Source organism: Lactuca virosa, chromosome 7 (genome assembly GCF_052849685.1).
Source record: "Lactuca virosa cultivar CGN04683 chromosome 7, Lactuca_virosa_CGN04683_v6, whole genome shotgun sequence".
NCBI lineage: Eukaryota > Viridiplantae > Streptophyta > Magnoliopsida > Asterales > Asteraceae > Lactuca > Lactuca virosa.
The window spans coordinates 18,454,831-18,468,831 of NC_136432.1; the positions used below are offsets into that span (position 1 = coordinate 18,454,831).

Sequence of the window (14,001 nt, forward strand, 5' to 3'; positions counted from 1 at the left end):
TGTCAGTCCAACTTCCCTTGCATTCGCTACAAATCACTGTAACGTGATAATGCCTGATTTGGCATTTTTTGAATAATGTTTTACTTTAAGAAAGGAAGTACAAAACCCCTTTTACTTAGATCTCATGTTTTTCTTTTTGGAGGAGAATATTTGAGTATGAGTGTTTCTTTTTTTACTTGAATGACTTGGTAAAATGTACATGGTGCTACTGATGCTATATGCTTATTTTTATCTTTTTGGAATTTCTAGACACTTGTCACCATCAAAACAACTTATGTTATCCCGTAATGTTGCATTCATTGCCTTCTTATATGCTTCCTATCCAAGGTGATGAAGATTACTTACTGAGATGTGATTCTCAAAGTTATCAAAGACAATCTCAACACAACCTGATACAACTTGGGACACATCTAACTGATCCAAGTGTCTACAGCTTGTTAAAAAACAAACAAACAAAAAAAAACCCATAACAAAAAACTATCCCTTTTGATTTAGTCAATGCCTTTTAACACCAGCAATACTTTCCATCAGGCTATTAATAGTTAACATATCAAAAATCTTCTTGTAAATTTCTAAGATCATCCACAATAAAAAGAGTTTTTGTTGGAGCTTTTTGGTGGAAAAACTTAGGGTGCGTTTGGTTGTGGAAAATTGTTTTCATTTTCTATGAAAATGTTTTCGGAAAATAGAGTTGAGTTTTCATTTTCAATTTTCAATGAAAATTTTAGAAAACACGTTTGGTTGAAATCGGATGAGTTTTCATTTTCCATGTTAGAAATTTGGAAAACTTTGGAAAACTGTAAAAATCATTTTTCTAATTTACATATAATTGGAAAACTGAAAATTTTCATTTTCTTGGAAAATTTTGGAAAACTGAACGAACCAAACGCGTTTTCAAAATTTTCATTTTTCTTGGAAAATTTTCCTAGAAAACTGGAAAAATTTCCACAACCAAACGCACCCTTAGGTTGCGTTTAGTTACGGAAAAACAGTTCTCATTTTCTGTTTTTCGTTTTCCCTTTTCAGTTTTCGTTTTCGGTTTTCATTGGAAAATTTAGAAAAACGCGTTCAGTTAAAACTTATTCATTTTTCATTTTCAGTTTTAGAAAATTAGAAAACGTGTTTAGATGTGTATTTTTCTATCGGTTATCATTTTTAGAAAACGGTAGCGGTGGTAGGGTGGGCGTGGGGACGGTGGCGGCAGGGTGGCGGCGGTGGTGGTGGATGCGACAATTGTGGCAGTGGTGGTGATGGCGACGGTGGTGGTGCTGGTGATGGGGTAGTGGTGGTGGTGATGGTAGGTCGGTGATTGTGGTAGTGGTGTTGGGTGTGTGTGTTTGTGAGGGTGTGGGTGGGGGTGGGTGTGTGCTTGTAGGGGTGGGTGTGTGTGTGTGTGGGGGGGGGGGGGGGTGGGTGTGGGTGTGGGTGTGGGTATGTGTGTGTTTGTGGGGGTTGGTGTGTGTGTGTGTGTGTTTGTGGGGGTATTATCGGTTTTCCAAAAATTTCCAACTTCTTTGTAATTTTAGAAAACGAAAAATTTTCATTTTCCGTGCAAAATTTAGAAAAATAGACAAACTAAACGCGTTTTCAAAATTCTCATTTTTCTTGGAAATTTTTTCCGGAAAACGGTCCATTTTTCCGCAATTAAACGCACCTTAAGGTGCGTTTAGTTGTGGAAAATTTTCTAATTTTCTAGGAAAATTTTCCAAGAAAAACAAAAATTTTGAAAACGCTTTTGGTTCGTTTAGTTTTCCAAAATTTTCCAAGAAAATGAAAATTTTCAGTTTTCCAAATTGTATGTAAATTAGAAAAGTGATTTTTACAGTTTTTCAAAGTTTTCCAAATTTCTAAGATGGAAAATGAAAACTCCCTCGGTTTCAACCAAACGCGTTTTCTAAAATTTTCATTGAAAATTGAAAGCGAAAACTCAACTCTATTTTCTGAAAACATTTTCTTAGAAAATGAAAATAATTTTCCACAACCAACTGCATCCTTAATTTGTCACCAAAGTAGGAGAAGAGCTTTTTCATGTAACTTATTCATAGGACCCTAGTAATAGTAAAATTTTAATCGGTAGAAAAGCTATGGGTGCGTTTGGTTTTGGAAAATTGTTTTCATTTTCTAAGAAAATATTTTCAGAAAATAGAGTTGAGTTTTCGCTTTCAATTTTCAATGAAAGTTTTAGAAAACACGTTTGGTTGAAACGGAAAGAGTTTTCATTTTCTATTTTAGAAATTTGGAAAACTGTAAAAATCACTTTTCTAATTTACATACAATTTGAAAAACTGAAAATTTTCATTTTTTTGGAAAATTTTGGAAAACTGAATGAACCAAACGCGTTTTCAAAATTTCCGTTTTTCTTGGAAAATTTTCCTAGAAAACTGGAAAATTTTCCACAACCAAACGCACCCTATGTGACCCACCAATTTGTTAAAAAAGCACGTGCTTGTTAATTAAGGAGGAGAGAGTCGTTCCCACTGAACCCACTGAACCCACAACACACGGAAATCATATCTTTCTCAACCCACTCAATTAAAAAAAACACTAAACAACTAAGGTACAAGTCTTAAAACACATGGTACAAGAGAAATTGAGAGAGAAAAAGTAGAGAGAGAGGATGAAGTGGGTTAGTGAAACCAATTAAACAGTCCGCTGAAGAGGGAGTGGTACCGGCGTTAACTCTATTGCTAATTAAGATTTTAGTTTAGTTGTTTAGTATTTTTTTTAATTGAGTGAGTTGAGAAAGATAGGATTTCCGTGTGTTGTGGGTTAAGAAAGATGAAGAAAATCAAAGACAAAAGCTGATGTGACAGTGAGTTCAGTGGGAACGACTCCCTTCTCCCTTAGGAAGCTATTTGAAAAATCTAAGGTTTGAAAAAAGCTTAAAAGTAGTTATATATATATATATATATATATATATATATATATAGTTTCATGAGCTTTTTGGGTGAAAAAGCTCCTTGAAAAATCTCCCCCAAATGAGCAAGTTAGTGGAAAGAACTCACAGATGCTACTAACTTGTTAGAAAGGGTATTCTTTTGGTACAAAACTACAAATCTTCTTTCTAAAGAAACTAGCTAGCAATGGGTGTCTTTAAAAACTATGATATCTTAATAATTTTTTTTTCATATATATGTCATTTTTAAACATCAAAATATTATATTTACCCAATTTAAGTTTTTAATATCATATTTATTTTTTATAAACCTCTAAAAAATCATATTTATTCAAATATATTTTACAATGTTTTTAATAGTTTATAATTATTTTTTATATCTTAAAATTATTATAATAATCAAAATTTTAACCATATTATCTCTACGTGTATAATAATGGAACAACTATTTCTAAATTGTTGGGATGCCGCTCTCTTGACAAACAAAACGCTTCATCTTCAGCACTCTCCACGGAATGTATGCATTGATTGTTTAGTTTTTGTTGTTCAATATTGTCATGTTGTAGATGAATGATATTTTAGATATTATCATTGATATTTTGATGTTTAAGAAATATATATATATATATATATATATATATATATATATATATATATATATATATATATATATATATATATAAAAGACATATATGATATTTTTTTTGGAAAGGGAACTTCCTTAACGTGGGTTCCAGGCTAGCTTTCACACACCGACTAATCCTCCTTTGCAAACATGAGACTATGCCTCATGTCCTGGAGTCACTGTAGGCGAACCATTATGGCCATAATGGGTGAGTAGTGCCAAAATTTGAACATGAGTCAATAGGTTATCCACTATATATTCCACATGTCTTACCAAGTCACCACAACCTAATTGGTTTGATATTTTGATGTTTAAGAACGACATATACGATATTTTAAATTTTTATGAAGGTTAAATATGATATTTAGAAGTTAAGTTGGACAAATATAATATTTTGATGTATAATAAGAGTATATACGAAATTTTCCTTTGGAGGACGATTAATAAACACAAAAATTAATAAAAATAAAAATATTTTATTAGTTAACAATCAAAATTACATAATAAAACCAAGAAAACATAATTAAAAATTACACAATAAAAATCACTTCGAATCGTCGTCCCAATCATTGTCTGAATCCTCAACGGTTGTCTTCTCATTCGAAAACATGAACTTGGAGCTTCTCGATTTTGGAAATACGCGACTGATTTTGCAATGACAGAACCAACAAACGTTGCTTCTTTTAATTTCATCGAATCCAACGAACTAGATGATGATGACAACATTTTGGTTGAATAATTTTTAAGGAACATAGCGATTGATGTGAGAAAAATGTTTTAAAATGTTTGATATTTATAAAGTGATAAACAACCCTTCAACAAATGGTGCTCAAGAAGGGCGTCACTGCTCACGATGTTTGGGCGAGTCTCGAGAACATTTTTCGAGATAACAAGGACGCCCATGCCATGCATTTAGATGAAGATCTTCGCTCCATAGAGATCAGTGATATGTCGGTCACCGAGTATTGTTAAAACTCAAAGTTTTGTACGATCTTTGTGCTAACAAAGAGTAGTCAATACCCGAAAAAAAATCTTGGTTAACTATATGGTGAACGGATTTGGGGAGAAATTCGACCAAGTCGAGGGTATAATTCGCCATCAAACCCATTGTCGTCTTTCCTTCAAGCATGTTCGATGCGTTTGCTTAAAGAAAGTCATTACTCTCGGACAAGGACTGTCCAAGGAATTTACCATGATAACGCCTCCGCCCCAATAACCCTTCTTGCCGGAATTGGTGCCGCTCGACTTTCCATCTAAGAGGTGACAATCAGAACAATCAGCGGAATAATAATGATCAGACTCAGGGGAGCAATGACCGATGCAATAATGGTAGAGGTGATCAATGTGGTGGTGATCGTCGACAACCTCAACATGATCATCGACAACCTCTTCCTTTTCCGCCAGCTGCTTGGTTTCCGTGAGGAATTAATTCCTCCTCAATGGACGTCCTAGCTCCAACAAATGCCCCAAAAAATAGGCCCACATATCCTCATCAATAGCCATGGGGTTCAGGCCAACCTCAACCTCCAAATAACTGGACCCCAAACAGGGGTGATGGGTTCTCTCGACAATCACAAGCAACCCAACAACCAACTGCCTTTCATACTAGTTGGCCCACATCAGATGCGACTGATCAACCAACTACTCTTCTTGAGGTGTTTCAAACATTGAACCTTCAATAACCGATGAATTCTAGCTGGTTCATGGACACGGGTGCTACAAACCACCTCTCGTCATGTACAAATAGTCTTCAAACTTTTTTTTAATAATTGCCCTCTTTCATCAATTCTTGTTGATGACGTGTCGCCCATACCCATCACGAACACGAGACATAACATCCTTCCAACACCACACTAACCTCTTCACTTTCACAACGTTCTTGTTGCAACAAATATAATAAAGAAAATTGATATATGTTTGCAGATTTACTAATGATAATGATTGTTCCATGAATTTGACAAAACTAGTTTTTTTTTTTTTTTTTTTTTTTTTGTTGAAGGACACTCGGACTCGCTAGATCCTTATCTAATGTGATAACATCGAAGACCTTTATCTATTTCATGATCTCAAGTATCTTCCTCAAGCGTTCGTCTCTTCAAGCCCTACGACGTGACACCAACGACTCGGATACCTCGAGAACGAAGTGCTTCGTCATTTGTGTTTCCAACAATTTGTTTTCTTGTAATAAAACAATTTCCAAATTATTATGTAATGCTTGCCAAATGGGAAAACATGTTAATCTCCCATTTTTTGCTTCTAATAAAATCGTGAACTCTCCGTTTGATTTGATTCATTGCGATATTTGGACTTCACCATTACCCAGTGTAAGTGGTCTCAAATATTATGTCATATTTCTAGATCATTACTCACACTACTTATGGGTTTATCCTCTTCACCGAAAATGTGACACCATATCAAAATTCTTTCATTTTTGCACCATTTATCTACAATCAATTTAATCGTGATATTAACGTTTTTCAATTTGATCATGGGGTTGAGTTTGATAACAAACCATTTGTGACATCTTTGACAACAATGTCATTCATATGCATTTCTCATGTCTAAAGACCTCCCAACAAAATGGGAAGTTCGAACGCATGCTCCGAAAAATTAACAACCTTGTTTAATCCCTTCTTTTTCAATATCATCTCACACCCGCATATTGGGTGGAAGCTCTCCACATAGCGACGCACCTCCTAAATCGCCTTCCATCCAAATCTATAGTCAATGACACGCCGCACCATAAAATCTTCGAAACACAACCAACATATGGCCCCCTCCATGTCTTTGGATAATTGTGTTACCCACACCTATATCCACCTAACAAGCTTTCCCTGAAATCCACCCCATGTGTTTTCCTCGGCTGTCCCAAAAATCATCGTAGTTTTCGATGTCTTGATCTCAACACCAAAAAGATCATTACTTCCCTACATGTCACCTTTGACGAATGTGTCTTTCTTTTTTCTTCTATGACACCTAACTCCCCTCTATCTTACGATTTTCTTGAACCATATCCTCAACCAAATCCAATAGCAACTCACCTTATTCTTTCTAAACTGTCGACTTCAACTATTCAGACAACCACCACACCTTTCCAAACCCCTCCACCCCCTAATTCGGTTAATTTCACCTCAGTAGCCGATGACACCTCACCCGTCACTGCTTCAGCTCACCCGACATCCCATCCTTCGTCGGTTCCTCCCTTCTTAAATGCCCCTCAACCGGCGGCCATCCACACAACCATTCTGCTCTCCAATCATCCAATTACCACTCGACTAGACGTGGCATTGTCAAACCCATTAAACACCTTAACCTTTATACATCTAGTCTATCTCCAATTCCCAAATCTCATAATTGTGCCCTTAAATATCCTAATTGGCACTCTGCTATGCATGATGAATATAACGTGTTAATTAAAAATGGCACGTGAATTCTCGTACCCTGCCCACCAGATATCAATGTGGTCCGATCAATATAGCTTTACAAACATAAATTCAATGTTGAAGGATATCTTAGCAGGTACAAAACTAGACTCGTGGCAAATGGAAAAAGTCAACAACTGGGTATTGTCTGTGATGAAACATTTAACGCAGTTGTTAAGCCTGTGGCCATTCACATTGTTATCAGCCTTGTGGGGGTGGGCCAAGGCCCACCTTTGCCTCTATGTGGCTACGCCACTAGATGGCATTATTCTCACCGCCTCCGATGCGACTCTTCTCAGTCAACTCATTGTATCTCTCATCATAAAGTTCTTGATGGAATGTCTTAGGGAATTAAACTATTAGTTAGGCATTTCGGTCAACCGATTGGGTGCAGGGATGTTTCTCTCTCAGAAGTACGCCTCTAATATGTGCTAACATGTCACAATGCAACCCGTGTCACACTTGAGTTGAGTCAACTGCCAAACTTGGTGGTAATGGTTTCCCAGTCTCTGACCCGTCCCTCTACCGTAGCCTTAGAGGGGAATTATAATACCTCACTTTTACTCGTCCATACATATTTTTTGTGTTTCACCAGGTATGCCTTTACATGTACAATTCGAGTGAGCCCCACTTACAGGAACTTAAACACATTATTCGCTACATATGGGGCACACTTGTTCATGGTCTCTAAGTATACACTTCTTCCTCTATGTATCTCACAAGCTACTCAGATGCTGACTGGGAGGATGTCCCATGACTCGTTGATCCACCCCTGGTTACTGTTTTTTCCTTGGAAACAACCTCATTTCATGGTCATGCAAGCGACAACACACGTATCCTGTTTTGAGACTGATTGGTTACGTAATCTCCTAAGATAGTTTCACTCTCCTCTTCGGTCTACTACAATGGTGTATTGTGATAACATCAACGCTATATACATGACAACCAACCCGATCCGCCATCGACGGACCAAATACATTGAGCTTGATATTCACTTTGTGCGAGACAAAGTTGTTGTCCGACATGTTCAGGTTCTCCATGTTCCTTCTCGTTACCAGTTTGCTGACATCTTCACCAAATGTCTCCCGTTCCCGCTGTTCTTTGACTTTCGCTCTAGTTTGAGCATCTGCCAACCTCCCACTTGTGAGTGTAAACCTACTTGGGTGTGAACCTGCCATGAGTAGCTGTACCACCCTCTTTAGTTGACAAATGAATCCCTCCTTTGTTGACAATAAGAACTCAAATGGCAACTTCGTATGTTCACATAATGAACACAATAAATGGTAGCAGTAGTAACTGTAGGCTTGTTTAAGTATAAATAGAGGCTCTAACCTCAGTTGTAAGACACCACAAACAGAGAGTGTAGTGTGTAATACTTAGAGTGAGTATTAGAGGGTTGTTTCTTTTTTCTTGTAATATTGAGCGTGTAAGCTCTTCTCTTTTGTTCTAGTTCTGAATAAAAGTGTGTTTCAACCCCAACAAGTGGTATCAGAGCTTGGTTAAGCTCCGGGGGAAGCATTCTCTGTTTTTTGGTCGAAATTTTTTTGTCTCAAAAACAATTTCGGAGTACACCGTTGGAAATGTCTCGTTCTGAGGATTCCGAAAATATATTTTTTTGAATTTTTTGACCACCGGAAGGCCTCCAAATCACCGGTCAAAGTTGGTCAAATCTGCCGGAAAAGTCGCCGGAAAAACCAGGGTTCACCGGAGAAGACGACACTGTAGCAGCACTGTAGCAGTGACATCAGCAGTGACGTCAGCAGCTGACCAAAGTTCTGGAAATTGCAGTTTAGCCCCTGTTTTTCCGGAAAGTGCAATTTAGCCCCTGTTTTTCAGAAAAATTACAATTTTGGTCCCGTTTTTCAGAAAAATTTCAATTTAGCCCCTGTTTTACTTCTGTAAAAGTTCTGTTTGCCCCCTGAACTTCTGAAAAGTTCATATTGGTCCCCGTACTTCAAAAAAAAATAAAAAATAAATAAAAAAAATAAAAAATAAAAAAAAAATATTCTTACTCGTGTATGCCCAAGTATATGCCAAGAATGACTACACCAACCTCGTCATCTTCTCAAGCCGGAGTTGAAAGTTTTCAAAGGACCGGGAAAGACGGTAGCGTTACGTTACACTATCCAATGCTCACGAAGATGAACTACGCGGTGTGGGCCATAAAAATGCGAGTGAATTTACAAGCACAAGGAGTATGGGATGTAATTAAAAATGCAGAAACGGACGAACGTAAAGATCGGATGGCTCTTGCGGTTATTTATCAAGCAATTCCAGAGGACGTACTTCTAATGTTAGCTGAGAAGGACACAACTAAAGAAGCATGGGAAACGCTCAAGATGATGCACATGGGAGCCGATCGGGTCAAGGAGGCTAAAGCTCAAACCTTGAGAAGTGACTTCGAGGTGATCCGGATGAAAGACAGTGAATCGGTAGATGATTTTTCCATGAGATTGAATACTATCGTAACCGGTATTCGATCTCTTGGTGAAAAGATTGAAGAAATTACGGTTGTGAAGAAGTTTTTGCGAGCCGTACCGATACGATTTATACAAATCGTAACATCGATCGAGCAATTCGGAGATTTGAAGAATATGACGGTGGAAGAAGTTGTGGGTCGTCTTAAGACCCATGAAGAGAGACTTCGAAGTTATGGAGAAAAAGAAGAAGGACATTCTCTATTGCTTACACATGCCGAGTGGGCATCTCGTTCGAAGCTAACTGGCGAGAGAAACTCGTCAAACACTTCAAGAGGACGAGGAGGACATGGTAACCGAGGCCGGGGATGAGGCCGAGGTCGTGGACGTGGCCAAGGAGGTGGTCGCGAGTACAATACAAATCGGAATAACCATAATCCTTCTCGAAAGGATAAAAGTAAAATCAAATGCTTTACTTGTGAACAATTAGGTCATTATGCTTCGGAGTGTCCAAACAAGAATCGAGGTGAGGAGGCAAACCTCACTCAAGCCAACGAAGAAGAGCCTATTTTAATGATGGCAACCTCACAAGAATATGCACACAAAAAGTGTCTCTAAGAGAGAAGATTTGTGTTAATCTTCTTGCATCGGGAGAAAGTCGAGTCGAGTCTGAGGTATGGTATCTCGACAACGGTGCTAGCAATCACATGACTGGAGACCGCTCAAAGTTTCGCGAACTAGATGAGCACGTTACGGGCCATGTGAAATTTGGGGATGGTTCGACCGTCGCTATTTTGGGAAAAGGGTCGATTTTATTCGATAGCAAAAATGGCGACCAAAGACTCCTTAATGAGGTATATTTCATTCCAAGTCTAAAAAACAATATTATTAGTCTTGGACAAATGACGGAGGAAGGGAGTCGGGTCATAATGGATGGGTCGGATCTGACATTGTTTGACAGAAACAAAACTCTACTTTTGAGAGTTAAACGATCCCCAAACCGGTTATATAAAACTCCTTTAAGGACCGGTAGACCGACTTGTCTTTTAGCAACAAAAGACGAACCAGTTTGGATATGGCATTCTAGACTCGGTCATGTTAACTTTCTCGCCTTAAAGAAGTTGTCCGAAAAGAATATGGCAATCGGAGTCCCAAAGATTGAGCACCCAAACCAAGTATGTGAAGGGTGCGTTCTTTCCAAACAAACCCGAATTCCTTTCCCGGATCATGCAATTTTTCGGGCTCAAAAACCTCTACAACTTGTTCATGCGGACTTATGTGGTCCGATCACACCTACGTCTGTTGGAGGGAGTAAATATTTTCTCCTTTTAGTAGACGATTTTAGCCGGTGGATGTGGGTTTACATGCTATCGGAGAAGTCTCAAGCCTTGAGCGCTTTCAAACGGTTCAAGTTGATGGTTGAAAAGAATTCGGGTTATAAAATAAAGACACTTCGAACGGACCGAGGGGGAGAGTTCACTTCAAAAGAATTCTCATTATTTTGTGAAGAAAATGGTATTCAAAGGCATCTTACGACACCATATTCGCCTCAACAGAACGGAGTTGTAGAAAGGCGAAATCGGACCGTTATGGACATGGCAAGAAGTCTGCTCAAAGGTAGAAATGTTCCGGGAGAGTTTTGGGGAGAAGCGGTTAGACATGCAATTTATCTTCTCAACCGCCTGCCAACAAAAGTACTTCCCGACAAGACGCCTTATGAAACATGGTTTGGCAAAAAGCCCAACCTTGAACATCTAAAAGTTTTTGGTTGTGTTGCTTTTGCTAAACTTGTAGGTGGTCACTTGAAGAAGCTTGATGATCGAAGTAAGAAGATGGTGTATTTAGGTGTGGAAGATGGAACTAAAGGCAACCGTTTGTTTGATCCGCAAGACCGAAAGTTGCGAGTTAGTCACGATGTTGTTTTTGACGAAAAAGAAGAATGAAATTGGTACAAAAACAAAGAAGAAGAGATGGCGACTCCTAAGACCTTTACCATAATTGAACCACAACCCCAAATACACCTCGAAACACCTCAAAATGACCCCGAAATCAATCCGGAACAACCAAACAGCCCAGGAATCGATGCTATCCAAGTTGGACAACCATATGCTGAATTTGACGAGCCTGAACCAGCTCCACATACTCCTGTCTCAGCCTCGTTTTCTTCAACCTCGCCCCATATGGAAAGCCCTTCTAGTGAGATTGGGCCAAGGGGATTGCGTCCGTTAACCGATATTTATTCTGAAACCGAAAATGTGTTCCTTGAACCCGGAGAATTGTTGATGATTGCAGCGGATCAACCCTTGAATTTTAAAGAGGCGGTAACCTCTAAGGCATGACAGGAGGCTATGCAAACAAAGTTGGATGCAATCGAGAAGAACAAGACATGGCAACTTACCGATTTGCCATCCGGACACAAAGCAATCGGTTTGAAATGGGTGTTTAAAGTGAAGAAAGACAACTTGGGAAAAGTGGTGAAGCATAAAGCTCGACTTGTACAAAAGGAATGAGTCGACTTTGATGAAGTTTTTGCACCGGTAGCACGACTTGACACCGTAAGGCTCATTCTTGCCTTAGCAGCTCAACATGGGTGGGTTGTCCACCATCTCGATGTCAAATCGGCTTTTCTCAATGGAGATCTCAAAGAGGAGGTTTATGTCACCCAACCAGAAGGATATGTTGATAAAGCAAATAGTCACAAGGTGTTCAAGCTTTATAAAGCTCTTTATGGTCTACGACAAGCTTAAAAAGGCTTGGTTTTACAAAAAGTTCACAAGACCCAGCTGTTTACAAAAGGAACTCAAAAGACAAAATTCTTATTGTTGGTGTCTATGTTGATGACTTGATCATTACCGGGTCGAACACTAATGATGTTGTCGAATTCAAAGAACAAATGAAGAAAGAATTCGAAATGAGTGACTTGGGATTACTTTCTTACTACCTTGGAATCGAAGTTTCGCAAAAGAAGTGGGGAATATCTTTGCGACAAACGGCTTATGCAAAGAAGATTTTAGAGCAATTTGGGTTGCTGGATTGCAATCCGACAACGTCACCAATGGAACCTAAGTTGAAGGTTAAGAAGGATGAAGATGGTGAAAAAGTTGATCCAACTGAATATAGGCGAGTGGTAGGTTGTTTGAGGTACTTGACTTACACTCGACCAGACCTGTCATTTTCGGTTGGAATTGCAAGTCGTTTCATGGAGGAACCAACCACTTTGCATTTCCAAGTTGTGAAACACATCTTGCGATACGTAAAAGGAACCGTTGATTATGGAATCAACTATGGAAGAGGTCATGAAATTGAAGATTTGGTTGGTTTTACCGATAGTGATCTTGGAGGTGACCCTGTTGATAGCAAGAGCACAAGTGGAATGATTTTCTATCTGGGAAGGAATGCGATAACTTGGCAATCCCAAAAGCAAAAGACTGTTGCTTTGTCCACGTGTGAAGCCGAGTTCATGGCAGCTACAACAGCAGCATGTCAAGCCATTTGGCTTGCTAATCTCGTGAAGGAGCTCACGGGACATCATATTATGCCTATCACCTTATATGTCGATAACAAGTCAGCAGTCGCATTGATGAAAAATCCTGTGTTTCATGGTCGAAGCAAACACATTGACATTCGTTATCACTTCATACGAGAATGTGTTGAACGTGGGCAAATTATAGTGGAATATGTCAACTCGAAGGATCAACGGGCGGACATCTTTACAAAGGCTTTAGCATACGTGAAACATAGTGAAATGCGAAACATGATCGGCGTGACGAATCTCTAGCCAAGTTCGGTTTAAGGGGGAGAATGTGAGTGTAAACCTACTTGGGTGTGAACCTGCCATGAGTAGCTGTACCACCCTCTTTAGTTGACAAATGAATCCCTCCTTTGTTGACAATAAGAACTCAAATGGCAACTTCGTATGTTCACATAATGAACACAATAAATGGTAGCAGTAGTAATTGTAGGCTTGTTTAAGTATAAATAGAGGCTCTAACCTCAGTTGTAAGACACCACAAACAGAGAGTGTAGTGTGTAATACTTAGAGTGAGTATTAGAGGGTTGTTTCTTTTTCTTGTAATATTGAGCGTGTAAGCTCTTCTCTTTTGTTCTAGTTCTGAATAAAAGTGTGTTTCAACCCCAACACCACTCACACTGCGAGGGCATATTAGTGATTATATATGTTTATGTATTTTGTATATAGCCTTGGTAGGTTATTGACCCGCTCTCATGTATGTATGTTTTGGCCCACTCCCATGTATGTGTGGATACATATATATTACTTGTAATGTATGATTCAATTAATGCAAGACAAATATCACAACTATTACCGACGACCCTACAAAACGGAAATTTTTAGTTTCTATTAAACGCAATGTTTTGGTTTTGATGATGTGGTAAAACCATGTGTCTAGGACGTGCGAATCTAGTTGATTAAGAGATTGACATTGGGTATACCTTTTACTCAGTTAGTGACTCGTTTATCGAGACATCAAAATACTTTCTTTTAAGTTCCCCATAATAGAGTATATTGTGAGCTTGATTGCTAGTTGGTGAGATTTCGGTAATGTTAAGTTAAATGCGGCGATTATTACAATTATTTGGGTGCTTTATTTTCATAACACCAATATTTTTGGAACGGCTAAG

At 38.6% G+C, this 14,001-nt stretch overlaps 1 protein-coding gene across 1 annotated transcript; it reads left to right on the plus strand.

Annotated features, from left to right (window-relative positions):
• The first annotated feature begins 9,111 nt into the window (after window positions 1-9,111).
• Window positions 9,112-9,978, plus strand: LOC145126446 (uncharacterized). Its single transcript, XM_079061813.1, has 2 exons — window positions 9,112-9,712; window positions 9,851-9,978. Exons 1-2 carry the CDS (start codon window positions 9,112-9,114, stop codon window positions 9,976-9,978), a joined length of 729 nt encoding a protein of 242 aa, XP_078917939.1.
• The last annotated feature ends 4,023 nt before the right edge of the window (window positions 9,979-14,001 follow it).

Bases quoted from the DNA above. Each gene is read 5' to 3' on its own strand.
- LOC145126446 (XM_079061813.1), top strand. From the start codon at position 9,112: ATGCGAGTGAATTTACAAGCACAAGGAGTATGGGATGTAATTAAAAAT. The intron at 9,713-9,850 runs GTAACCGAGGCC...GTGAACAATTAG, and splicing joins AAGAGGACGAGGAGGACATG to GTCATTATGCTTCGGAGTGT.